At 51.9% G+C, this 27141-nt stretch overlaps 2 protein-coding genes across 3 annotated transcripts; both read right to left on the bottom strand.

Moving 5' to 3' along the window:
* Nucleotides 1–1597: 1597 nt before the first annotated feature.
* CFP (complement factor properdin) lies at nt 1598–7021 on the bottom strand. Its single transcript, XM_081793209.1, has 9 exons — nt 6856–7021; nt 6624–6774; nt 5220–5395; nt 4615–4785; nt 4287–4478; nt 3918–4091; nt 3487–3678; nt 3219–3330; nt 1598–1829 (listed from the first exon to the last, which is right to left on the bottom strand). Exons 1-9 carry the CDS (start codon nt 6932–6934, stop codon nt 1664–1666), a joined length of 1413 nt encoding a protein of 470 aa, XP_081649335.1. The 5' UTR covers nt 6935–7021; the 3' UTR covers nt 1598–1663.
* A 5182-nt stretch (nt 7022–12203) lies between these two features.
* On the bottom strand, nt 12204–26645 carry ELK1 (ETS transcription factor ELK1). Of its 2 annotated transcripts, XM_081793214.1 has the most exons (7): nt 26466–26645; nt 19348–19405; nt 18185–18458; nt 15530–15979; nt 14445–14891; nt 13677–13778; nt 12204–13591 (listed from the first exon to the last, which is right to left on the bottom strand). In XM_081793214.1, exons 3-7 carry the CDS (start codon nt 18392–18394, stop codon nt 13493–13495), a joined length of 1308 nt encoding a protein of 435 aa, XP_081649340.1. In that variant the 5' UTR covers nt 18395–18458; nt 19348–19405; nt 26466–26645; the 3' UTR covers nt 12204–13492. The 2 variants fall into 2 exon arrangements, with proteins under 2 accessions (XP_081649340.1, XP_081649339.1); XM_081793213.1 differs by lacking the exon at nt 19348–19405 and having other exon boundaries at nt 26466–26644.
* Between the last annotated feature and the right edge of the window lie 496 nt (nt 26646–27141).

The following is a 27141-nucleotide window of genomic DNA, read 5'->3' as shown; positions in this document are numbered from 1 at the left end:
CACATATCCATGGCACATTAATGCACATGTACATGCATGCATGTGCACACACACACACCCATCTATAATTCAGATTGTTATGGCGCACACATGGCTGTAACTTTAAATGCATTCTGCATACACTCAATACATCCTTAATTCTTGCCCAGACCCATAGGTCTGCATATCATACATACACAAAGATATGTCTCATAATGCACAAACTTCCACTTTCTTGTAAACACAGACCTCTCATACCCTGTGGTAGCGACCAGAATCACTCACTTCAGCTCAGTCTTCCCAAGATGACCAAAAATTCATCAACTTTGTCTTTACTTCCACCCATCAACTGACCTATTTTACAGAGGGAAATCGACCCAGAGAAAGTAGCACCCTGACAGACTCCAGGTGTCATGAATCTTTCATCTGAACCCTTTCACAGAGGGGTCCCTCCACTCACAGCACACATGGGGCTTCAAATGTTCAGCCTACTCTCTTTCTGTGCTTCAGTTTACTCCTTTGTAAATGGGAATGATGATAATATTGACCCTCTTAGGTTTGTTGTGGATTAAATGAATTCATGATGCTATGCAGTCTTAAAACACTAACCAGGCACACTAGGTATTAGCTAATTCCACAGTTATGATTATTCTTAGGATTTGTCTCATCACAAGGGGCTCAGAATTCAGTAAATGCGAATTGGTGCAAAATCGAATGAGCAAATGTTAACAGTATTAGTGCCTGGGTTTGTTCCCTTCATTGTGGAGACACGTGCCGTTCTGACTCTTCTCTATTCTCCATGATGTCCAGCGCTATTGTTAGTATACAGTAGGCGTTGATAAGTGTTGAATAAATGTTCAAACGAAAGGATCACATATTCTGACTTTGTTCCCTCGCTCAGATGTCCTCTCCTTCTACCAGCCCTCCTCCACCCCAGATGCCCAGACTTAGTTCTAGTATACAGTAGACGCTATCAAGTGTTGAATGAATGTACAAATACCAAAGGAATCTGTGTCTGGGTTTGTCCCGGGGGCTCCTTCTGGCAGATGCTGACTCTAGCTTCTGTTTGCTCCTGCCCCAGCTCAGAGCACCTCACAGGCACTTCCTCGGTCCACCCCCGGCCATCCCCCCACTTGCGGTCTCGCGGAGCTATTTCGTCTCTGCTAATTGTGGCATTGGAGCAGGGCTGTTGGGAGTGGGTGGGTGCAGGTGTTCGAGCGGCGGGGTGCCAACCACAGGCATGCCTCTGCCGCCTTTGCCGCGGTTCAACGCCGAATTAACGCGGAACCGCCAGCCGAGAGGCTCTGGCGGGTGGAAACCTGAACACGTCGGCCAATCAGAAAGTGCCTGCCAGGGCGAGTAGCCAACCAGGAAACCCGTAACGCGGAGCTCTGCAGAGGAACGTGCTGTACTGGCCAAGGGCGCTGCAGAAGGCGGAAGGGGGCGGGGAGGGGGGGGGTGCGCGCAGACGCTGGGATCAAGACGGCCACGAAGGGACCGATACTCGCTTTCGCTCCTGCCAAACTATGGCCAGAGCGGAAAATACTGTTTTCCACAACAAGCCGCTGCTACTCTGCCCGTGCTGTGCCCTTTGGCTTAGAAGATGGTATTGCCCCACTCCTGGGGAAGAGATCCGTTTATTGAAGTTTGGGAGGTCCGGGGGTCAGAGTGGGAGAGAGAGGTGTTAGAGCTTCTCATCCTCAGGGTCTATGCATTCAGGCACGTGTAGACAGGGCCGTTTCTCCTCCACCACCGCCTTCTGCCCCTGCAGCATCTCGCACAGTGTTGATGGCTTCCCCCAGAAGGTCACGTTCTTCTCACCCTGACCTTCGACCACGGTAACGGTGGGCCTGGGGCATTAGAGGGGAATGGAGGGGAGAAGCTCAAGGAAGGCAAGAATGCATTCAACAAATTCTTATTGAGTGCCTACTGTGTGCCCAACACTATTTTCTGGCTATGAGATATCGGGCAATTTCTGTATCTTCCCTCTGCTCATCTGAAACATGGGAATAATTGGCATAATGATAATACCCACCTTACTGGGCTGAGTGAGGATAACTGAGTTAATTTAGATAAAATGCTCAGAGTGCTGTCTGGTACACAGTAAGTGCTCAATAAATGCTGGTAATTGTTCCTTATTAACAAGAGTTACCCTCTCCTACCTTCCAAATCCTTTACGTCTCTCTCTATTGCCCACTGGAAAAGACGCCAGATGCCTTGCCCTGGTATTTGAGACCTTGCTTTTGGGCCCACATGCCTGCCCCAAGCCAACCTCTCTCTCTTCCATTTCATCTGGACTTAGTCCCACATCCAGAATGGTCTTTGCCTGGCTTATTCCTCCCACAAGGCAAGCACTCCATTCATCTGCTCTCACTCCAGTCCCCTCATTCAAATCCATTCGTTTCCCCACTCTGTCAAGTGCTTTCTGCCTCCACTCAACACCTCTAACTCCTTTTCAAGATCCCCTAGAAACCCCAGAGCGAGAGACCAGTTCCCAGATGGCAGGCCTTCCATGAGTTGAGAATGGCCCACTCAATCTAGTGGCTTGGTGTATCTGGAAATACAGAAGGGATGAGTGGGCGTTTTAACCCTCTCCAACACCTGGGCCACCAGGAAACACTTCGGGCGGCTGGTCACCTATGTCCAGGACTCTGCTCACACAGTCCTGACACTGGGAATGCCCCTCCTGCCAGGGGAGACCCGATAAGCTTCCTGGGCCTGGGTCAAGATGGCAGCCCCTTATCCATGCCCCAACTGTTCCACATTTGCCTTCTGTCAGGGCCCTGCTGACCTGGATCCTTTGGGGGACCCAAGGGACCTGGGTTCTGTGGGCCTATGATTGTTGCCAAAAAGGCCTTCAAGTGCCTTGGGGCAGTGAGACGTTGAGTGAGATGTGGGTGGCTGAAGGAATGAATAACTGAATGAAGGCTTGAGTGACAGAAGGAGCAAATGGAAGCATGGATAACCGAGAGAGTGAGAGCACACGGTCACAGGAAGGACTGGGGGAATGGGGGAATGGCTGAGTGACTGAATGAGAGGCTCAGAGGGCACAGAGGCTACCAATTCTCCCCTCAGTATTCTCTTTCTCGGCTGCTTCCTTAGTTTCTCTCCTCTTCCTGCAGGTGAGAGGTGGCAATTGTCAGGGCAGGCACCTTAGACCCAGGAGTGGACGCCCTGGTTGCAGGGAGCTGAGCAGACTCTCCCACCCCCTCCTGGGCACACTGTGCCCCCTCACTTACCGGAACTTGGGGAGCGGGGCTGTGCAGAGGCGCTGGCGGGTTTGTACAGGGTTGGGTTTACACGGGGGCATGCACAGCCCCCAGCTACTCCACTCCGACCACGAGCCTTTCCCTGCAAGGAGTCAGAATGAGAGGTCTCAGTGGGGTGGGAAATGAGAGAGAGAGAGAGAGAGGTGGCAGGGACATGGGGTCCACGGTAGAGTCAGAACCGCCCCCTTCACTGCATGGGCGGCCCCAGCCTCACAGGCTCGTCCGCAGGGGCACTCACAGGGGCAGCGCTGGATGTTATAGCAGTGACGGATGTCTTGTTGTTCCCCGATGCACCGCTGCCCGTCAAACTTGCGGCCCTTGCAGCTCCGAGTGCGTGTCTGCTGGCCGGGGATCTCCTCACAGCTGATAGTTTTTATGTTCCGACGGGAGCAGGGGCTCCACTGCCCCCAGGGCCCCCACTCTCCGTTCACTGCAGAGACAGGGGCAACCAGAGAAGGGGGCCAGTGAAGGGATCCAGAGGAAGGAATGAAGACTGGGGGAAGGAGCGGGGGTGAGCAGATGTGTGGATGGGGGATCAGGGGTGGGACTGAGGCACCAGGGCCAGGAATGGGGGAGTCAGAGGCAGGAACAAGGCGTTAGTAGCAGGAACTGGGCAGCAGAGATGGGTGAGGGCTAAGGCATGGCGACAATACATCTTGAGGTACTGACCTGGGCAGGGCTCGGCTGTGTTGCAGATTAAGGTCCGGACGTTATCACCAGCACAGAAGGGGCCCCCATGCTGGGGCTTAGGGTGATCACATGTCCGTCGTTCCAGGATCTGGCCCAGGCCACAGGTCACAGGGCAGGGGCTTATAGGGCTCCATGGTCCCCAGCCACCAGCCACTGTTGGGGTGGGGGATGAAGTGAGAAGAAAGTCCACCTCAATCTTCCCCTCAGCCCCTAGACCCTCGAGGCAGACGAACGAAGCCCCAGTGAAGAGCTCCATGGTCACGTGGCCTAGGATCTCTATCCCCTGAAATGGCAGAGTGTCTGTGCCCGAGTCAAGAACAGAGTGTCAGAGGCCTCATCCCTGTGTACCTGGGCAGGGTGGCAGGCCGGGGCAGGTCTGCTGTTCACTGTCTGGCCCCGGGCAGGGATTTCCAGGAGGCTCCTTGGACGGCTTAGGTGCAGAACACGTGCGGCTTCGTATCTCCACAGGTTTGCTGGGTCCACCGTGGCAGGAACCCGAGCAGGGGCCCCAGGGACCCCAGGCAGCCCAGGCCCCGTGTACTGTGGTGGGACAGGGCGGGGGGATGCTAAGTGTGGTCATGCATGCTGAAGTCCTCCAGCCCTGGCGGTTCCCTGCTGGAACCCCCAGACCCACCCCGGGTGCCTGCATCAGTGCCCTGTGGTTGCCTTCACTCACTGGGGCAGGCCTTCTGGGTGTCGCAGGGTTCTGACTCCTGTGGCTTTCCTGGGCAGTGGCCCCCACACTTGGGGGTGGGGTGATCACATGTTCGCTGACGGGTCCGGGTCCCTTTGGAACAGGTGACAGAGCAAGCCGTCCAGGGACCCCAGTTGGACCAGCCACCCATCTCTGTGGGATAGAAGGGAGGGGGACAGGATGGAAATGGGGGCATTATGCGGGGGTCCTTGCTTCCTCACGTGCCCCACATCCTCTGCCACACTTGGTGCAACATCATTGCTCCTCCGGACTCTTGCAGTAGCCTTCACACCGGTCCCCTCTGCTTCAGCCCTCACCACATACAATCTGCCCTCCTCCTGACAGTGAGAGGGATGTCACAAGCCAAGTCCACTCACGTTCCCCGTCTGCCCACGACCACAGAATAAAAGCCAGCATCCTTAGCCTAGCCCACAAGGATCAGTTCCCCTTTGATGTCGCCTCCCACAACTCTCCTCCAGCCACACCGGCCTGTTCCTTAGTGCCTCACACACATCAGGCACAGTCCTGCCCTTAGGGCCTCTGCCCTGATCGTTCCCAGGGTCGCCTGCCTTGGGGATCCTCCTCACCAGGACAGCACGGGTGGTCCTCACAGGCCTGCAGCTCCCACTCGAGGGTCCCAGGCTCGACCTTCTCAGAGCACTGCCCATCCCAGCCTATGCAGCGCCGGTGCCGTAACTGGGATCCCTTAGTGCAGGTCACCGAGCAGGGGGCCCACGCAGACCACGGTGACCATCGTGGAGGCCTGCAGAGAGGAGCACATATGTCTCATCCTGGCTGGAGCTGGCAAGGATGATGTACTGGACTACAGAGTGTGGGCAGGCACAGGGCAGGGGTGCGGGCTGAGTGTATGTGGAACGGATTGGTCAGAGTACCTACCTCTTTAGGGATGTCAGGGATTAAATGGGAAGAGGAGGGCACGCAGTAAGCACTTAACGATATCATTGACGTTCACGATCAGGGACCTGGAACCCTTTGAGGTCCCCCAAAGATAGTGCCAGGCATGCAGTAAGCAAATATAAGGACTAGGGGCCCAGACCTGCTGTCAGAAACCTGCCAGGCGACCACCGTACATGATAGCTGGTAAACAGGAAGTGCTTCATAAACAGGAGCTATTAACCCAGTGAGCTTAGAGACCTGGTCAGAAATACCCCAGATCTATCCCCAACTCCCTGCACAGCATAATACTAAACTGATGTGAACTGCTGACACGACTAGGGGCCCAGAGCTGCCTTCAAAACTCCCCAAGCTCCCCTTCCATAGGGTGTATCTAGGATATACAGTAAACTGTTAGAAAACATGTTTGGCATACAGTAAGGGTTCAATACATGTAGGCTGGCATCATGATTGGGAGACTAGAGACACCCTCATAAATCCTCCAGCTACCCATGACCTCTGCAATGCATCCAGTGTGCTGGGAGTACTCAACGAATAACGTGAAGTGTCATCATAACTAGGGGCTAATCAGGAGCCTGGAGCTGCCCTCACAATTCCCCAAACTCTCCCACCCCCACGACACATCTGTATACAGTAAGCATTCAGTATGAGCTGAAATCACAATTAGGGGACGTGAGCTACCTTCAGAATACCTAAGCTGTACTCCACCCACGATGCTTCCAGTATGCAGGAAGTGCTCAATAACCAAGCTATGGCAGTGGTTCTCAACCCGGGGTGGTTTTGCCCCCGGGCGGGGGGACAATTGGCAATGTCTGGAGACAGTTTGGTTGTCGCGATTGGCTGGGGGAGTTGCTACTGGCATCAAGTGGGAGGACAGGGAGGCTCCAGAGTACAGGTTTTGCAATGCACAGGTCAGCTCCCTACAACAAAGAATGTTCCAGCCCCAAATGTCAACAGAGGCTGAGAACCTCTGGGCTGTGGTCCTGATCAGGGCCTTGGAGTCGCCCTTGGAAATCCCAGAGGAGCAAAGGCCCCAGTTGTGGGTGGCCTCTCCTGCAACCCCCGTGCCCCCTCACCTGCATGCTTGGCACAGCTTGCTGCCAGGCTTCTGGAAGGCGTAGGCAGGGTTGAGGCAGCAATCATTCACACTGACACCTCCCCCCAGGAGGCCCGTGCACTTGCCTGTGGCTTCCTCATACTGGGTGAAGCACAGTACGGGGTCTGAGCCTGGAACAGGGTTGGGGGGGGGGGGGCACGGTCAGGGCTGTCATGGGCCCCGGGCACCCCAGGGCGCCCTCACCCACTCACCTGTGGCTGGCAGCAGGGCGAGCAGCAGCGGCAGCGGCAGCAGTGGTAGCAACCGAGGGGCCTGTGCTCGGGCGGGCATGTTGAGCACTGCACCCCAGCAGCTCTGCCCTCCGCCAGAGAGGAGGCCTGGCTTTGTATGGGCTGACCCGGCTCTGGAATCAGTGGGAAAGAGGAACCGGGCCAGGAGGAACTGGGAGGGGGAGGGCAGTTGGGGGGGAGGGGAGAGTGTCGTGCAGGGTCCCGGAAGCTTCAACCTCTTTCCTGTCACCTCTTCCCCTGGAGGCCTCCTGCTCTGCTCTCCCCTCCCTACTTCCTGCCTCACTCTTGGTCCGGTTTTGCTCCTCACTGTATCCCCAGCACCCACACCCTGCCCAGCAACCCTTGAGTACTCAGTCAGTGCTCCCTGGTCACATCCTTACTGAGAAGAAATGGAGCATACACTTGCTATCTGGGTGACCTTGGGTAAGTCACTTGAACCTCTCCGAGCCTCAGTTTCTCCAACGGTAAAAAGCAGTCTGTACCACAACGATAGTGTCAACCTCAAGTGGGGGTTGGACGACGGGAAATGAGTGTAGGGTGCTCAGTGTGTCCCTCCTCATTGGATCGAGGTAATTGCTTCATCCTCCTCTTTCCTGAAAGTGAGGTTCCCTGTGGTCAGCATGGGGAAGGGCGGTCAGCACAGGGAAGTGAGAAGGGGAAGTGAAAGTATGGGAAAAAGGGTGTGGGAGTGAAGTGGGACTATCCACTGTCCCAGGTGGGGGCAGCTGGGGCCTGGGGAGGGAGTGGATGGGAGGGACCGAGCTTGACCACGATCCATCGAGTAACTGGGGTGGGTAACAAGCCCCGCCCTGAGCCTGTATCACGGAGTTTGTTGCAAAGACTGGGACTTTCAGATTCTTAAAAGTCCTTAGAACAGTGCCTGGCATACAGTAGGTGCTGCTTGTTAAATACATTCACTCAACGTGTATTGAGCATCTATTGGGGGTCAGATGCTGTTCTTGGCACTCGATGGAGCAGAGCATAAGATGGCCCCAAATCCTGGCCCTCTAGGGGCTTACGCTCTAAAAGAGGAGACAAACAAAAAAGGTCATCTCCCTCACAGAGGCTTTCTCTAGCTACCCTTTTGTATGGCACTCCTGTCACTCTGTAGCCCAGGGGCTCTCAAACCTTAGTGTGCATCAGAATTATCTGGAAGATCTGTTGAATCACAGATTGCTGGGCCCCACCTGTTTCTGATTCTGTAGGTGTGGGGTAGGACTCAAGAATGTACATTTCTAGGGGTGCCTGGGTGGCTCAGTCAGTTAAGCATCCGACTTTGGCTCAGGTCATGATCTTGTGGTTCGTGAGCTCAAGCCCCACATTGGGCTCCACACTGATAGCGCAGAGCCTGCTTGGAATTCTCTCTCTCCTTCTGTCTCTCTCAAAATAAATAAATAAACTTAAAAAAGGTTAAAAAAAAAAGAATATAGATTTCTAGGGATGCCTGGGTGGCTCAGTCAAACATCCGATTCTTGATTTCAGCTCATGTCATGATCTCATGATTTGTGAGATTGAGCCCCGTGTTGGGCTTTGCACTGTCAGTGCAGAGTCTGCTTGGGATTCTCTCTTTCTTTGCCCCTCCCCTGCTCACGCTCTCTCTCAAAATAAATAAACATTAAAACAAAAAGAATGTGCATTTCTACCAGGCTCCCAGGTGACACTGATGCTGCTGGTCTGGGGACTACACTTTAAGAACCATTCTAGTCACTGAAACCTCTTTCTTTGTAGGTCTCATCTATAAAAACAATTCTGCATGCTCCTTCTTTTACTGTTAATAATTAAGTCCTCTTCAGCCCCTTGTTGATGCAGGTAAAACTGAGCTCCACGGACCTGCTCTTTTCTTTTTTCTCATAAGCCCTGATGAGTGAAACTCCAGAGCCCACTTTAAGAACAGGAAGTTCTTTAATTAACAAAAAAGAGTCTGGGGTGCCTGGGTGGCTCAGTCAGTAAAGCATCTGACTTCGGCTCAGGTCATGATCTCCAGGGTTCGTGAATTTGAGCCCTGCGTTGGGCTCTGTGCTGACAGCTCAGAGCCTGGAGCCTGCTTTGGATTCTGTGTCTCCCTCTCTCTGCTCCTCCCCTACATGTGCTGTCTCTCTCTCTCAAAAATACATCAACATTAAAAAAAGTCTAAGAAAGTTAGGAAGGCCGGGTGTCATTTCCTCTGCATTCATGGAGGGAGAGGTACCATTCTGCAAATTAAAACAAGGTAATAGAATTTGATCGGGTCAAAGAGAACTTTTGCAAGGATGTTGGTCTTGTGTTATGGGTGATATGTTGACATTTGTATCCGTTACAGATGTACTGTTTCCTGAGAACATAAGCCTGTCTTTGAAAGTATGCTTTGAACAAAGGGATCTTGCTAAGATTCCAAGACTCAAACATCAGCGCGGTGTTAATCCTGCAGAAACAAACTCCCCAAGAAACCTGTGATTCTGGTTGGCTGTTTTATCTAATCACCCGTTGCCCTGGTAATAATGATAGAATTGATAGTTCCTTTGTGCCTAAACTGTATACTCCTAGGACTCCCTGTGGAAGAGGGGTGTTGGTGCTTCCATCTTCTCCCACGTTTGGCAATAAAATGGCTCTGCAGATTTATTATTTCAACGGAGTGAGAGATTCTGGTCTCATGTCATTATTGCACTGCCGCCTGATATGATGTATTTATCTGTTTCTTTCTTGTCCATCACCATCACCCTCACTAAAATGCCTGCTCTCCAAAGGGCAGGGATTTGTGCCTGGCTTGGTAACTGCTGTGGCTGCAGGGCTCAATAAACAGGCGCCGAATGAATAAATATGTGAAATCAACAAGACTCTAGAGATTCTGACAAGTGCGATGAAACAGAGTCTGGGCTGGTGGTAAAAATGTGGGCATCGCCGCTGAGGGGATAAGTAGAGTCTCAAGGGCCGGCACTGGAGCAGACTTCCAGGAGACCTCACCTTGTGCCAGGTAAAACCCCGGGAACTCCAGCGTTTCAAGTTTTGGAGAACTGGGAGAAGCCAGCGCAGGGGACAGAAGAGACAGGACCCGTAGAGGAAGTGACTTTCTCCCAGGCCTGGCATATTTGCTCCGTGGTCTCTCATACAGTCTCATTTGGCCTTGGTCATTTTCTCTCACCTTTTTTTTTTTTTAAACACAGTTACACACAGTTCTGGATCTCTAGTCTCTACTAGAGTGTCTTAGGAGCAGGGCTCATTTACATATTTGGTCTCACAGCCTCTCAGACTTTCCTTCACACACTCAGGGAGTCATTTTCTCTGTCATGGATTCCTGGTCTCCCACAAACAGCTTCTCTCTCTCTCTCTCTCTCTCTCTCTCACACACACACACACACACACACGTCTTACAGCCTCCCTCATTTGGCCAGTACCACCACCACGTCCTCTTACAGGTTTTTCACATGCACACAACGCAGTCACGCCTTTAGATGTTTCTACCACTTAGTCACATATCAGAATAGTCACTGATTTATAGCCCCTGCTGGTCTTTCATGAACTTTCTTGCACACAGACGAAATCGCCATCTCTCCTACCTCTTCTCACCCAAGCCCCCATCCATCTCACACAGCCACAGTCGCCGATGGTAGCTAAGGTGCACACGCATGCAGTCATACGGTATCTCAGACACTGTGTCAGTCACCTCGTGTCACGTTTCTTCTCCAGCGGCGTTCAGTATACCCAGTCCTGATTTACAGCCTTTAACAGTCTCTTGCAAGGAGGTTCACATACACTCACACCATCTGTATCTCAGATGCTGTTTCGGTCACCTGTTCGCTGTCACGGTCATGTTTCTTCAGTCAGCCTCTGCCATCTGTAGTCACCAATTCTCAACTGCTATGAGGCTCTCAGTGTCACACACACACACACACACACACACACACACACACACACACGGTCTCTCATGGCCTTGGTCCTTCACACCATCTTTCCTTAGCAGGGACACTTGAACACAGCTACAGCCTTGCCCGCTTCTCCCACATACCAATCCCATGGCCTCCCAGGGCCTCATTTTCTGATTTTCACACACATTAAAACCTCTAACTAGGGGCACCTGGGTGGCTCAGTGGCTTAAGTGTCCGACTTCGGCTGAGGCCGTGGTCTCACGGTTTGTGAGTTCGAGCCCCACACTGGGCTCTCTGCTGTCAGTGCAGAGCCCACTTCAGATCCTCTGTCCCCTTCTCTCTCTGCCCCTCCCCAGTTTGTTCTCTTTCTCTAAATAAATACACTTAAAAAAATATTTTAAAGAATCCCTCTGATTAAAGTCCCACATGAGATGTTTCACAGACTCGCTCACACACTGCTGGGCTGTTGATTCTCTCTCACACAGTGCCGTGTACCTTCTCGGCTCTCACAAACACTTATGTGGTCTCTCATACTGTTTCAGTCACTCGGCCTCGCCATCATTTTCTCTCCTGCTGTTACAGTCCCCCCTGAGCCTCTGGGCTAGACTGGAGTAGAAACTGTAATCAATCTTCCACTCGTCTCAGGTATACACACACACACACACACACACACACACACACACACACACACACACAAAGCACACGTACACATGCACATGCACACTTTGCAGCCTCACGCTTCCCTGGCCAGAGCCATCTTTTCTCAGGTGCTCAGTCTTTGCTAGTCTCACACGAACAGTGTCGACACACGCAATCACGCGTTCCTGGATCTCGTGTCTCAGGCACCCATCTGGCCTCACAGCCATTTTCTCCTCGTACCATCGACTTTCCCCACAAGGCTGCCATGGCTTCAGTTGCTACCACAGCCTTGCGTGAAGTTTCACACACAAACCATCTCCCGGTCATCTGCTTATCTACAGTGAAGTGTCTCTGACCATCTCCACTGCACCTTCGTGCCCGTACAGGCTCACACATCGTTTTGGTCACTCGGTCTGTCTCGCTCACCATCATCAGCCTGTCAGTGTCGGGGGTGTGGCCCCCGCTACCTTTGCCTAAACAGGACTTCACACACACCTCCGGTCTCTTGCACAGTACCTTAATCAGTCATTCCGTCCCACAGTGATTTTCTGCCACACAGCCATAACTTCTCACATAGACACGATGTCGCTTGTGGTTACAGCCACCACTCTCTCATACACGGTTTCACACGCATGTATGCACGATCACAGCTCTCCACACTTGCTCTCTTCTTCACACATGTGGTCACCGATCTGCAGTCTCTCTGACACACACCGCCATGCTAACTCTCGTAGTCAATTTCACACCCTCACCGCCCTTCATACAAACTCCTGCCTATCACAGTCAGTCCCAATGGCTTCAGGGAAAAACGGCTAGCAGACTCCAACATCACCTTTAAAAATATATATTTACAGGAACAATTCCCCATTCTCTGGGACTCTTAGAAAAAAAAAAAAAGATCCATTTTTTTTGGGGAAGTAAAACAAACGGTGGAGACAGGTGTAGCACCGTCCCCCAAATCACCAACCCCCAGGTCCCCAGGCCCGGGCTGGACCGGTGCTTACAGGAGGTGAGCCCAGGAGTCTTTTGAACCCACCCTCCTCTCCAGCCTGGAATTAAGATAGGATAGGCTTTATGCCCCCCATTCCTCCCTCCCAACTCCAGGGACACTTAAAGGGTCCTTTGTACCCGCCCGCAGGAAATTGGGGGGCTGGGAGGGAGGGAGCTGAAAATACAGGTTTGGTATCAAAAATAAACACTTGGGGGTGGCAGGAAGATTCCCCCCCAAATCCCTTCCTTCCCACCCACCCCATCTCAGATATAGGAAGAGATGCTCCCCTCTCCCCTATTGAAAAGCCCTGTTTAAAAATAGATTATACTATCAAAATGGCAAGGGGTGGGGGACAAGGAGACCTGGAGTACTGGCTGGAGGGGCCCCCCAGACGGGGACCACTCCCCCCAAAAAAACCCTCCATTGGGAGGTAACAGGCAGGACCCCAGGAGTTTGGCAGACACAGGAATGGCTTCTCAGGGGGAGAAGAACAAAAGGAGCATTTCTCCCTGGCCAAAAAGATGGTATCTGAGAGGCTGGGGAGGTGGAAAATCCTATTTCAAGGGTGTGAGACTTCCTCGGCCAAGACTCCCAAACCGTTAAACGGCACAAATTCTTCCTGGACCCTTGGGTATGGCCAGGAATAATAAACTACAATAAGCTACCTCTTCTACCCACACCCCCAAATGGAGACAGGGCTCCCTCAGCTTCCCAAGGGCCGGCTGAGAAATAAATAAAGAAAAGGTCCTTCTCAAGCCAGACCCCGATTATCTCATCTTAGGGGAAAAATGCGGAGATGGGGGAGATGTCCTCACCACCCCCCTAAAAGGGTTGGGCCAGACTCCTCCCAGTGGCCTTCAAAAAATAAATAAATAAACCGCCCCCACCATTGCAGTAGGAGACGTGTAAGGGCGGCCACTGGGGAACTGACCAAGAAGAGAGAAGTTGTTGTGTTTCCTGTGGAAGGGTTATTGAGTGATCCTTCCTAAGAATCCCTACCCTACCACGACTAGAGCACAAGTCTGTCAGCTGAACTATGTTTCTCCTTGAGACGGCTGGCTGGAGAGAAGTTCAGGGCCATGGATGGAGTGACCCCAGAAGGGAGTGGTGGCGGTGGTGATGGTAGTCATGGCTTCTGGGGCCCTGGGGAGAGCACCACGGGGGTTGAGAGGCCATCCACGCTGATGGAAGGGATGTGCACCTGGGCGCTGCCACTGGACGGAAACTGGGGACAGAAATAGGGAAAGGTCAGGGATGGGGGCCATGCCAGGGTCTCTCACCCTCTCCGAGATGGGGGAAGGGGATCCTACCTGGAAGGAGAGCTTGGCTGGGCTACGGGGTGCAATGGGACTCAGGGTGCTCCAGAAGTGAATGCTGGGGGGCAGCGAGCTTGGCGTCAGCAGCACCGGGGTCTGTGGGGGAAGGGGTGGGTGGAACGCAAGTGAACACAGGGCAGGTGTGGGAAAATGGAAGGAACTTGGCTCCAGCCCCACCAGATTTCCCACTCGGACTTCTGAGATTATCTTCCCAAACTGCACAGGCTTACACCCTAACTACTAAGGTCAAGCCCAGGACACCTCTCCAATGTTATACAGACCACCCCTCCCAACTCCTGAGAGCCCACCTCCAGCTTCTCTGGGCAAGACCACCTACAAGACCCCATCCACATGCCGTTTTCAACCTCCTAAGTCACCAACCCATCAGCTTAGGATCAACCTCCAACTCTTACATCCCACTCAACCATATACCTCACAGGAAACCCGCTAAGGAAATCCCAGACCAAAAAGCCCCACGCAGGTTCCTCAACCCATGCCCCAACCCACCAAACAGTTCCCGCACAAAGCCTCTCGATCCCTGCCCACAAAACTCCCCACACCAGCCCTTCATTCGGACAGCCCAACCCAAGGCACTGGAGACTAGTGGGCCTTGCGTTAATCAAGCCCCGTCCCTCCAGCCTGGGGTCTCAGTGCAGCCAATCCGGCTCGAAGGCCCCACCCTCCCGCTCATTCAGAGAAACCACACTGGCTCTCGCAGTCTAGCTCCTCCCTCGCTCGCCCCACCCCTGCACAGGCACTCACCAATGTGTGCGTAGGTAGCAGGGACGGGGTCAGCGCTGGCCCCGGCGCCTGCAGCCCGGAGCCAGTTCCCGATCCTGGAGTCCGCTCGGGTCCTGGCCCACCCAGCAGGCTCGGGCTGAGTGGAAGCTCCAGGTCCCGGGGCTTCCGGCCCTTCTGGGGCTGGGCGATCTCCGTGTTGGAAGCAGTGGAAGCCGCGAGACCGCCGACCTGCGCTGTTGTCTCCATGACGACCGCGGGCAGCCGGGCCGGCCCACCCTCCGCAGGAGGAACTTCCGGCCCGGCCTTAGTGGCTTCCTGCACAAACCCCGCCTCCCCACCGACAGTGGCTTCCACCTCTTCCTTGGGCCCGTCCACTTTCACTTCGGGGGGCAGTGGCCTGCCCAACCCGGGATCCACATTCATCTCTTCTGATTTAGGGTTCTGGGCCTCGGGTGGGGTCAGGATGACCTGAGAGAGGAAGGAGGGCGGGCGGGCAGAGGGGGTGCATAAGGATTGCTGGGCTAGCGAAGCCAAGGACTTCTCTTGGAAAGCAGGACTTTGTAGCAGGGGGCATGATCGCACATCAAGGCAGGTACATCGACAAGACGTGGGGCTTTGCCAAGGATGTGGGGCTTCTTCTGGGGCAGCGTCTCTCCAGGGACAGGGCTGCCCCTCAGGGTGGGCTTCCCGGGGACACTGCCCCCATTCATGAAAGCAGTGGTTCTCAAAAATTTGCTTTATGGATTAGCAGCATGTGCCTCACCTGGAAACTAGTTAAAAATACAAATTCTCGCGCTCAACCCCAGATCCACAGAACCAGAAACTGGGGAGTGGGCCCCAGCAATCGAGTTTAAAAAGCCCTCCAGGTGATTCTGATGAACGCTAAGGTGAGAGAGTCTATGCGTTAAGCAAATAAATTCGGGCACCTTGTGTAGCTTCATACTTGCATAGCTCTCCTCCCCAACCCCTTCTCCCAGGGAACTTCTGTGTCCCTCCTTCCACCATATCTAAGTAGGATGTTTATGCTCCTTCTCCCACCAGCCCGCCTCCTCATTTGGGAACTGTATATCCTCCCTCTTACTGAATTTCTATATTCCAGTTCTTACCTGCAGAGGCAGGCCAGCCTCCTCAGCCTCCAGGCAGGCCTCCAGGGGGCTTGGACTGGTGCTCCTGCTCCCAGAAGGGGGCACTGCAGCTCCTGCAGGGGCGGTGTTGGAGAGCACTGAGGCAGGCCGAGAATGAGGGGGCGGCTGTGGCTGTGGCTGCAGGGACTGGATGGTGAAGGTGGAATAGAGGCCTGAGCGCATGTACTCGTTCCGGCTGCTGCGCGCCAAGCCACCCGGGCCTGCCATGCCTGCACCCTTGGGTGTGCCTGGTTTCCCAGAGGCTGTGTCCCCGGGGACAGTGTGTACAGCGGTGGGGGCCACATTTGCCACAGTGGAGGTGATCGACACCTCAGGCTGGGGCGGGCAGTCCTCAGTGGAGCACCTCGCGACCTCGGGGTAGGACACAAACTTGTAGACGAACTTCTGGCCGCTCACTTTGCGGATGATGTTCTGGGAAGGGAGGAGACAGGATAGAGGGCCTTAGAGGAGAGGGCCAGAGTTGGGGGGGGTACGGATGGAGGGTGGAGGGGTGCATCTCCCAGGGTCTTTCTTGCCCCTCTCCTGTCTTTTTACATATATGCCATCCCACCTCTGTGTCTGCCCCTGCATGGGTCCCCCCTCCCAGCCTTTCACCCGCGTCTTTCCCGATTTGGGGGCTCCTCCCTTCTCCTTCAGTTTCTACCTCTCTTCCCCATCATGATTTCCTTCTCTGTATTCTCCCCAGTTTCTCCCCTCTCTCTCCTCTCCCTTCCACAACTCTTCCTTTAGTCTACTGCCGTTCTCCCCCTTCCCCTGTCTCCCCTCCGGGTCTCCTTCCCATCAATCGTCCTCCGAGTCTCCCTGTCACTTCTCATCGCCATCCATCTGCACCCCACGCCCGCCCCCAACTCAGAGACATACACCCACACCCTGAGGCACCTTTCCACAAGGGGCCCACCTAGGGGAGTCGGTGCAGGAGCAGGCTCCAGGAACCAGGGGTGTCTGGGGGGCTAAAAGGGCCAGGCCTTGCGGGGGTGGCTGCCAAGACAGTGTTGGGAGTGTAGCTGATGCAGTAAGGCAGGAAAACGAAGTAACTGATGTAAATATTGGAAGAGACTAAATTAATATAGAAGAATGTGGTGAGGAATTGCTGATATGGAGAATTATGTAAAGCTATTGATACAGAAGTACAACAGGGCAACATCACTAGGGAGAAAAGGCTGAGGAGCCTCACTCTTTTTGTTTTGGGCTTTTTTTTTTGCTTGTCACAGTTTATTTCTTTTTTAAAAATGTTTATTTATTTGAGTGAGAGAGAGCGAGCGAGCGAGCGCTAGCAGGGAAGGGGCAGAGAGAGAGCTCGGAGACACAGAATCTGAAGCAGGCTCCAGGCTCTGAGCTGTCAGCACAGAGCCTGACGTGGGGCTTGGACTCATGAACCTCGAGATGATGACCTAAGCCAAAATTGGACGCTTAACCGACTGAGCCACCCAGGTGCCCCTCACAGTTTATTTCTTGACTGAGCTGTAACTGAGGAGCCCCATTCTTAATACTGTGGTAGACTTTAAAGCTAAGGCCGTCAGAAAATGGAGTGACTGACAGCAAGTAGATAAGAGCATTAAAATACTGGTGTAAATATTGGGGGGAATCTCAAGGCTGGCTGGGTAGATCACAGACCACGTCTGAGATATTTCAGGGTAGGTCGGGAGGATCTCAGGGATGTTGTGGTGGCCTCATTAATATTGTTTTGGAGGCTTCAGCTAAAGGAATAAAATATGAAAAATGGAATAAATGCTATAAATAATTAAGGGTGGGCAGCATAGGTCCAGGGCTGTCCTGGGGGACAAGAGGCATGTGGGGGGCACTCGGGCACCTTAGAGACCTCTTAATCCTGGTCAGGTATGTCACAGGGTGGGTCTGTGTTTCTCAGAAAAGGAATGAAGAGGGGTATTCATTAATATTGTTTTGGAAGTTTCAGATAAAGAAGAAAATGAAAAAACTGGTAAATTGTGGGGGAGGGGAAACACAGCACCGGTGTGGGAGTCTGAAAGGGTAAGGAAAAGGTAAAATTTTAGCTATAGGAATAGATGATAAAATAATAAACACTGGGGTGGACCAGTGTTGCTCTGGGAATGCAAGAGAATGGGGTGTGCGGCTGGCATTATACATGTTGTTTTGGAGGTTCAGCTAAAGGAATGAGAGAAGAATCGATAAAAATGTTCAGTATCCCAGAGGATGAGGTACAGAAAGGTTGGTATAATACTGTCATGGAAATTTTGATGCTAGGAATAAGAATATTCTGGAATAAGAGCGGATTATGAAATAACTGAGGAAGCCCAGGACTGGTCCAGTTCCAGAAGACAGGATGAGGAAGAGTCATTTTTAATGGTGTTTTCAAACATTTTTAGCTGTAAGACAAGAAACGAAATGTTGTGTGGGGGGTGGTGGGGTAGGGGTCAGTATTAACACTGCTGTGAAGGTTTCAGCCAAAGCGGTAGCCCAAAGGAAATACCTGAGCTAAATGTTTGGGGTGCCCAACACCAGCGTGAGAGTATCAGAGAACGGGGTAGGAAATAGTAAATTTTGTTTTCAAAGTTACAGCTCCGACAAGTAAGGCAAAAAAATGAAATGATTGACGCAAATGTCGGCAGTTCCCGGTCCTGGCCTCCGAGGCCTTACCTTGTCGTAGTAGTACCGCAGGGCCCGGCTGAGCTTGTCGTAATTCATGTTGGTCTTGTTCTTACGCAGCCCCCACAGCCGGGCCACCTCCTCGGCATCCACCAGCTTGAACTCACCGCCATCCCGGGAGGTCCAGGAGATGATGTGGCCGTTGCCTTGTTCTCTCAGCAGCTGCAGCAGAAACTGCCACAGCGTCACAGAGGGGTCCATCGCTGGGGGAGTGCTCACGCCATCCCAGGGGTACCTGGAGGGCAGACGGCTCAGAGCTGAGAGGCTGTGAACGCAGAAGGAGGCAAAGGTCAGCAGGAGGAGGATTTCTTTTCTCGCCATCTTGGCTCCACCGCTGTCCCCAAAGCCCACCATCATTCCCTAAACCCCCTCAGACTAAATTCTAAGCTCCTCGGCCTGGCTTTGGATGACCCCTCATAATGGTAGGAGACTTTGGGGGACACGAGGATGGTGTGAATGAATTTTGCATGTGGAGCAAATGTGAATCTTTGGGGGCCAGAGGGCAGACTGTGGTAGGCAAAATAATGCCCCTCTCAAAAACTGTCCACATGCTGGGATACCTGGGGGGCTCAGTCGGTTAAGGGTCCGACTCTTGATCTCGGCTCAGGTCACAATCTCATGGTTCGTGAGTTGGAGCCCCGCGTCGCATTCTATGCTGACAGCGCAAAGCCTACTTGGGATTCTCTTTCCCTCTCTGCTCCTTCCCTGCTTGTTCTCTCTCTCTCTTTCAAAAATAAACAAAATAAACTTTAAAACAAAAAAAAGGGAAAAAAATGTCTACCTCCTACTCTCTGGAACCTAGGAGTATATTATGTTACACGGCAAAAGGAACTTTGCAGATGAGCTTAAGGTTATAGGAATTCCCTCTTCTCTGCAGGGGATACGTTTCAAGACCCCCAGTGGATGCCTGAAACTGTGGACAGCACCAAACCCTATATATACTATGTTTGCTTCCTATACATATACACACAGGATAAAGTTTAATTTATAAATCGGGCACACTAGGAGATTAACAAAAATAACTGATAATAAAATAGAACAATTATGGCAATATACTATATAATAAAAGTTATGGGACTGTGCTCTCTCTTCTCAATATCTTATTGTTCTGAACTCACCCTTCTTGTGATGATGTGAGATGACAGAATACTTACACAATGAGATGAAGCGCGGTGAATGATGTAGGTGTTGTGACATAGCGTTAGGCTACCACTGTAAGGAAACAAGAGCCCTTAACCCTACAACCTCAAGGAACTGAATTCTGCCAGCAACCTGAGTGAGCAGGAACCAGATGGTCCCCTGGAGCCTCCAGAAAGGAATGCAGCCATGCCCACACCTGGGTTTGGGCCTGGACTTCTGACCTCTGGAGTGCCGACATAATAATGTACATTGTTTTAAGCAGCTGGGTTTGTGATAGTTTGTTACAGCCAGGGTGGAAAACTAGTATAATGCCCTTCACCTGAACGTTTTCATTTGTATCCTCCACCACATCAAACATCAAGTTTTCCAGGAGGTTCCTTCCACTAGCCCCTCGTAAAAGCTGTTCACTCTGTGTGGGGCTCCCTTCTGCCTACAAGTCTCTCCCATCATTCGAGTCCCAGCCACAGGAGCCTTGCCTTTCTGAAGCCTTCCTGAAACTCAATGTCTGCCCTCTCCTGTCTCTCTACTACACATTCCTTGGGCCTGTTACTGTCCCTGTATGTTCTCCTTCTTGAGAACAGCAATAGCCAACGTTTATTAGGTTCATAACACTTGGCTGGCATTGTTCCAATCAGGCAATATGGCCTAACAGACAACCGCTCAGGTTCAAGAGCCAGATTGCCAGGATCGGAATCCTGGTTCCGCTACTCATTAGCGGTGTGGCCCTGGGCATATTCTTTAACCTCCTTGTGCCTCAATTTTCCCATCTGTGAAATAGGGATAATAATAATACCGAGTTCACAGAGTTACTGTACAGATTAAATATAATGTGCCTGGAGTACGATAAGCTTTTAATAGCTATTAGTTCCTAATGTGTTCCTGATTCCTTACCTACTATTCCAAAATCCAAAAAGCTCTAACAACAGAAAACTTTATAAGCCTTTGGGTGGCAAAACCAGATTTGAAGTGAACAGGGCCCTCTCTGGTCTTTATTGATCCTCACTCAGTGTGACTGTTCGTACATTTTGCTACAGCGGTGTTATGTAACATCTTGTATGTGCACCTTGTTGCCTTTCTAAAATCTGAAAAATGTGCAATTCTGAAACACATCTGGCCCCCAAGGGTTTTGGATAAGGGCATGTAGACCTGTACTGCTATTTTTATAGGTACTGACTCATTTATCTTTCATCACAACTCTGGAAAGTAGGTGCTCTTTATTATCACTAATTTACAGGGGAGGAAGCTGAGGCACAAAATGTCCAAGTGACGTGTACAGGCCACAGAGCCTAAGTGGCACAGCCAGGATTCGGACCCACGCAGTCAGATTCCAGTTGTCTAAGCCTTTAAACCCTTAGGCTAAACTGCCCCCACACTGCTTCTTCAGCACATCCTGTGGAGAACAGGACCACCCCTGCCCACCACCCCAGAACTGCCCTCTGCTGAGGGTGAACTGGAAATAAACATGGCGCTTCCTATTTATTCTCAAGGAATGAGCTTTCATCAATCACCTGTTCACTGGCTGGGATTGTTGGGTTCAGAAGACCTTCCAAACCAGGTTTCCAAGAACCTTCCTCTATTATTTATAGCTTGATTCTTTAATCTGTAATGAAATATACAGTATGAGCCTCTCAGGTCTGAGCTGTTTTGAAGCTCATTTGGCGGACATGATTTTAGGCTATTATACAAGTCACAGAGCCATGAAGTGTCCACATTTGAGAGTCCTGTCATCAGAGGCTTCACTGGGTTTATTTCAAAGACCTGCCTGTTTCAGAGGCACAAAGAATTCAGTGTGACTCCTGGTGGTGGAGACAGGCAATTTTACCAGTTCCTCTTTCATTCGCGCTAGAACCTATCAATTAAGGTGAAATCCAACCTACCAATTAAAGTGAAATCCGACAGTTTGCTTCAAGCCTCAACAGCACACAGGGTTTTCTATTTTGTTTATCGTATTTCCCACTTGACCCCTAATGAGAGTCCTAGTAATTTGCCTACCTCAAATGTGTTTACTTCTCTTCACCTCATTCATTTAACAAGCATTTATTTAAAAAAAAATTTTTTTAAATGTTTATTTTTGAGAGGGAGAGAACGAGTGGGGGAGGGGCACAGAGGATCTGAAGCAGGTGCTGCACTGACAGCCTGGTGTGGGGCTCGAACTCACGAACCATGACATCATGACCTGAGTCAAAGTCAGACTCTTAACCAACTGAGCCACCCAGGCGTCCCTAGCAAGCATTTATTGAGCGCCAGGTGCTGGGGATATGGCAGTGAACAGACAAAAATCCCTGCTCTAGTGGAATTCACACTGTGGTGGGGAAGACAGATAAGAAACAAGATAAATGAGTACAAAAATATGTCAGATGGTGAGAAGAGCTATGGGAAGAAAATGAAGCAGGGAAAGGAGTTGTTATTTTTGAAAGGGTAGCCAGGGGAGGGTAGGCACTGAGCAGCTGACATTTGAGCAAAGGCCTGAATGAGACGAGAGTGTCAGGTTTGTGATGACCCCGGGAGCAGGTCGATCCAGGCAGAGGACACGGGGACACAGCCAGGGTGAACAACCCTGAGGCTGGAGCAGTGCTGGGCAGGTCAGAGGAAGAGAAAGGAGTCTGGCAAGGTCAGAGAGGAGGGAGTAAGGGCACAGAAAGTGGTAGGAGGTGAGAACAGAGGGGCTAAGGGGGGCCAGACTGAGTGAGGCTTTTTCGGGCCCTGCAAGGACTGAGTGAGAGGAGAGCCACAAGAGGGCTGTGAACAGAGGCATAAGAGGCTGTGACTTGGATTTTAACAGGATCCTTCTGGCTGTTGTGAAGAGACCAACTGTAGGGATAGGAGAGGCTACTGCAATAGTCCAAGTGAGAGATGGTGGCGGTGGCAGTGGAACTGGGGAGGGGTGGCTGAGTTCTGGACAAAATGTGAAAACCGAGTGAACAGGATTTGCTGACAAAAAGGATGGGGGCGGGTGAGAGAGGCATCATCAAGGGTGATTCTAGGTTTGTGGCCTGATCGCCTGGAACGATGGAGCTAGGACCAACTGAGATGGGAGCGCTGCAGGAGAGCAGGTTTTGAGGCGAGACTGGGAGGTCAATTTTGGAGATCGTCTCAGAGGCCTTTTAGACACCTATATGTATGCTATGAATAATAATATTGATTTTAAAAATAGTCCTACAGTGCTGGCTGTGTGCCGCATATCATTTAAATCACTTGACTCAATCATCAAAGCAACACTGTGGGGTGGGCATTATCACGATCCTCCCATTTTCCAGATGAGGAAATAGAGGTGGAGTTTGCCGGCTTGCCCCAAATCACGCAGCCGGAAGCTGGCAGAGCTGGGGTTCAAACCCAGGCAGTTTGGCTCCAGGCAGTGATCCCAGCACTTTACAACACCAGTTCTCTTTGACAAGAGACAGAAGGGGAAGACCCTAGAGGGTGACAGGGATGGTATTTTTACACAGGGTGAGCAGGGAGGGTCCCCTCCTGAAGGGGGGGAGGGAGCAAGCCATGCTGACCTCTGTGGGAAGGGTCTTTGTACACAGACTGCTGTACACAGACTCTAAGGTGGCCACAAGTTTGGCACACTACATCACGGGCACCTTGAGTTCATCCAGGTCCCACCTCTGAGGATATGAATGTGCCCTTCCCTCTTCTCACACCTGATAAACCCTTTATTCTACTATCATCAAGTTCCAGTATCTCCCAGGCAGAATTAAAATTCTTCCTCTGTGTGAGCCAATGTGACGAACAACCTGTCTGCTCTCGCAAATCTGTTCTTCTCTCTGGGTCTTCGGTCTCATACTCCTCTGCCCTGTTCTAGCTGTGTGACCTTGAGCAAGTTACTTAACCTCTCTGGGTCTGTTTCTGCAACTGTAAAATATCCTCAAAAGATACTATTCTCAAAGGCTTTTGTGAGGATTAAATGGCAATATATGTAAAGGACTTAGAAAACTATCTCTGGCATGTGGGAGACACCCAACAAATGTTAGCTCTTAGCTTGTGTATCAAGCTAAGATACACAGCCACCCCTCTCCAGTTCTCCTCCCCCCCCACCCCCCCGCCTTATATATCACCATGGCCTATACCATCTGGCTCTTATCACCACTCTGACCTTGCCTCCTGCCTTCTCCCTCCACTCTCCTCCAGCCACACTGGCCTCCTGCGTGTTTCTTCTGTTTTTAATGTTTATTTTTGAGAGAGTGCGAGTGGGGGGTGGGGAGACAGAGAATCCCAAGCAGGCTCCGTGTGGTCAGTGCAAGCCCGATGTGGGGCTCGATCTCACGAACTGGGTTCGATGCTTTACCGACTGAGTTACCCAGGTGCCCCATCCTCCTTCAGGTTTCTTTCTTCTTTTTTTTTTTTAATGTTTATTTATTTTTGAGAGAGAGACAAGAGTGCAAGCAGGGGAGGGGCAGAGAGAGAGGGAGACACAGAATCTGAAGCAAGCTCAAGGCTCTGAGCTGTCAGGATGCGGGACTCAAACCCATGAACTGTGAGATCATGACCTGAGCCAGAGTCGGACGCTTAACTGACTGAGCCACCCAGGTGCCTCCTCCTTCATGTTTCTTGAACCCTCTAGGCACAATCTGACCTGAGGGCCTTTGCACCGGCTGTTCCTTCTGCCTGGTACACTCTTCCCCTGGACATTATGGCTCCCTCCCTGACCTCCTTCAGGCCTTAATTCAAGAGTCACCTTCTAAATGAGGCCTGCCCGGTGCCTAAGATTTCAACCACCCCCATACTCTATCCTTGTCTTCCCTACTTCATTTTTCCCCCTTGGTGCTTGTCTAACATACTAGATCTAATTTTACTTACTGTTTTATTTATATAGTCCATCTCACCCACTTTTAGCAAGCGTCTGCTCCACAAGGGCAGGAATTTCTGCCTGTTCTGTTCCCTCCCGTATCCCCAGCACCTAGAAGAGTGCCTGGTACTCAGTAGGTGCTAAGTGTTTGCTGAATGAACAATCCCAACTAGCTTCTTAACGAGCTCTCATATGCCCTCATCATCTCTATCTTCCTCCCCGCCACCCTGATTCGTCTGAAATTATATTTTTCACATTCATTCATGCAACACATTCTTATTGAGCACCTACTATATACTAGGTATATTTACCCAGCAGTAAATAAGCAGACAAAAATTGTAAGCCCTTATGGGACTCCCGTTCTAATGGGGAGAGACAATAAACACAATCAACTGGTAAAGTGCACAGTGTATCTGATAGTGATAAGGGGCAAAAGGATCAATAAAGCAGAGAAGGGACTTGAGTCCTGCTAAGTATGCAGGTTCAGATGGTCAGGGATGGGCTGACATTTGAACAGAGCTCTGAAAGGAATCATGGCGAGATCAGGGCTACAGTGTTCCAGGCAGGAAATATAACGAACACAAAGGCCCTGAGGCTGGATCACATCTGATGTGTTTGAGGATGAGTGAGGAGCTCACTGTGGCTGGAACAGAGCTGAGAGGACAAGGTGCAGGAGGTGAGGCCAGACAGGTTACTTGTTTTATTGACTCCCGGGCATTCTTTACACTGGAGGGGAGTCTAGCTCTGATTTCTCCGTTTTACAAATAAGGAATTGGGTGCAGGGAGGAAGTGGTTAAATCACTCAGGTCACAGAGCTGCTGGGATTGGGGGTGGATGGGTGCTGACACAAGGTGTGGAATGGAGGCAGCTCTGCAGGCAGGGGGAACAGCAAAAACAAAAGCTTGGAGATGAGAAGTCATTCGGTTTTTAAGGAGCGGGGTCTCACATGAGATGGGGTGAGGTGAGAGAGGGGAGCCTCAAAAATTATTTTGTGTTGAGGGGTCACCTAACTGGGGACTTACCTCTGAATAAGGTATTGAACCCTTATGCCGAACTTTCCTCACTACCTGTCTCATAGGGTGATGGTGAGGATTAAATGAGCTCATTAATATACAGCCCCTTGCCAGGTCCCTAGTAGGTGCTCAATAAATGTTGGCTACTAATGGCATTATCACTATCTTTAACGTATCCATTTATTGGAATGAGACCGAATGTCTTAGTGGTTAATGATGTATATGAGGGGGTGTGTTCTACAGTGAAAAACACCTGGGTTCAACAGGCACACAGGGTGATCCAATATTAAGAAAGAAGGATGGTAGGGGTGGGGGAGAAGGCCACGGACTGATCCACCACAAGGAAAGGGAGAAGATAAAAGCACCTCCTGCGGGAGGGATTACAAAGCTCTGGACTCAGGGGAGGGTATGGGGGTGTGTGCCTGAATGCAAGCACATGGGTGACAGGAAGGCCAATGAACAGATCCACTGCAAAGGTGGGGGTGGGGGGAGTGCAAAGGCTCATCTAATTTACTGGGGGCAAGGGAAGCAGAAAGGCACACAGACTGCACAACAGTAGAGGAGAAAAGCCATCACACAGACTGATTAAAAGAACGGAACGAGGCCATGGACTGGGCTACTGAAAATGGGGCGATAAAAAGCACTAAACTGACCCACTATTAAAAGGAAGGGAGAAGCCCAAGGACCGGAGCTACAGTCTACAAAAAAAGGAGGACAGGGCAATGGGCTGATAACTAGGGGGATGTGAATACAAGCCTTTAGACTGATCCACAGTAAAAAAAAAGATGTGTGAGAGAGCCATGGACTGATGCGCTGGGGGACTGGAGGAGGCAGGAATACAACTTCACAGATTAACTCACTGTTAAAGGGGGTGGGGGGGTGCACAACGCCACGGATTGATTCACTACAAGGAACAGGAGTGGTGGAACAAACAAGGCCACAGACGGGGTCCTTGAAAGTTGAGGACAGGCGAAATAAGAACACTCAGGTGCACCTACTGTCAAGGAGTCGGACAATGCCAGAGACTGCTCCCCTCTAAGTGGGGGTGGGGGCAAGACCGTGGGCGAGTCCACTGTAAGGTGGGGTGGGGAGAAATATAAGCACGCAGACCGATCCATTATCAAACAGGAAGGGGGGTCAGGCCACGGTCAGCTCCACTACAAGGGGCGAAGGGAGGGGACAATACCACAGGCAGGTCCACCAGCCGTGGAGGTGGCGGTGGGCAGTCGAACACAGGCAGGCCACGGGCCAAGCCACATCCCTCGCGCGGGGGCGGGAAGGATACGTGGGGTCACGGACTGGCCCTCCACCCTCCAGGCCCCGTGCTCACCTGTGTGTAGCGCAGTGGCAGTGTTGGCAGCTCCGGGGGGCGGGGGCTCCATGCGCAGCCCCACCGCCCCCCAGGCCCGGGCTCCGAGGCGGCGGCGGTGGTGGTGGCGGCGGCGGCGGCGGCGGCGGCAGCAGCTAGAAGCCGCCCCTGCGTTTCCTCACCGCTCACGTGGGACTACTGAGGAGGGGCCGAGCATTCTGCCGCTCGTTGATTGGACAGAACACCGAGGATCGACCGCGCGGCTTCCAAGGCTGGGGAGGCGGGCCCTGCCCCACAGAGCTACGCCGTGATTGGCCCAAGGGGAATTGATGGAACGCAGATGGCCGCCTGGGTTCCGAGGGGGCGTGCCGGGCCTCTCCGGTGCTTCACGCTAAATGGCTCAAGACTGACAGCCGTGGGCGATTGACAAGATCCTGGGGGCGCCTGCCTCACATTGATTGGCCTATATGGAAGACAGCCTCCGAGGATAGGGGCCGATGGACCCTGCTTTCTGCTAATTGGTGGATGAGGGACTCCTAGACAGCTGCCAAAACACCAACGGGGCGGTGCTGCACTCCACGCTGCTCAGCGGAAGCTGGACTTGTATGGAAGTGGGCGTAGCAGCCGCCTGGAAGGGGGTCGGGCCAGGGCTGTGCGTAGGTGGGCACGGTAACTCTATAGTGATTGGCTAGAAAAG

Source organism: Panthera onca, chromosome X, assembly GCF_046562875.1.
Source record: "Panthera onca isolate mPanOnc1 chromosome X, mPanOnc1 haplotype 2, whole genome shotgun sequence".
NCBI classification, from domain to species: domain Eukaryota; kingdom Metazoa; phylum Chordata; class Mammalia; order Carnivora; family Felidae; genus Panthera; species Panthera onca.
The sequence above is the reverse complement of the archived record's forward strand: the minus strand, read 5'-3'. Positions and strand labels throughout refer to the sequence as shown.

Excerpts from the sequence above, each read along its gene's own strand:
- ELK1 (XM_081793214.1), bottom strand. The coding sequence starts at position 18,394 with ATGGACCCCTCTGTGACGCTGTGGCAGTTTCTGCTGCAGCTGCTGAGA. Across the intron at positions 14,892-15,529 it reads AGGCTGGCCTGCCTCTGCAG|GTCATCCTGACCCCACCCGA; the intron begins GTAAGAACTGGA and ends TTCCTCTCTCAG. Across the intron at positions 13,779-14,444 it reads TGCTACCTACGCACACATTG|ACCCCGGTGCTGCTGACGCC; the intron begins GTGAGTGCCTGT and ends CTTCCCCCACAG.
- CFP (XM_081793209.1), bottom strand. The coding sequence starts at position 6,934 with ATGCCCGCCCGAGCACAGGCCCCTCGGTTGCTACCACTGCTGCCGCTG. Across the intron at positions 5,396-6,623 it reads AAGCTGTGCCAAGCATGCAG|GCCTCCACGATGGTCACCGT; the intron begins GTGAGGGGGCAC and ends TCCTCTCTGCAG. Across the intron at positions 3,679-3,917 it reads CACAGCCGAGCCCTGCCCAG|TGAACGGAGAGTGGGGGCCC; the intron begins GTCAGTACCTCA and ends CTGTCTCTGCAG.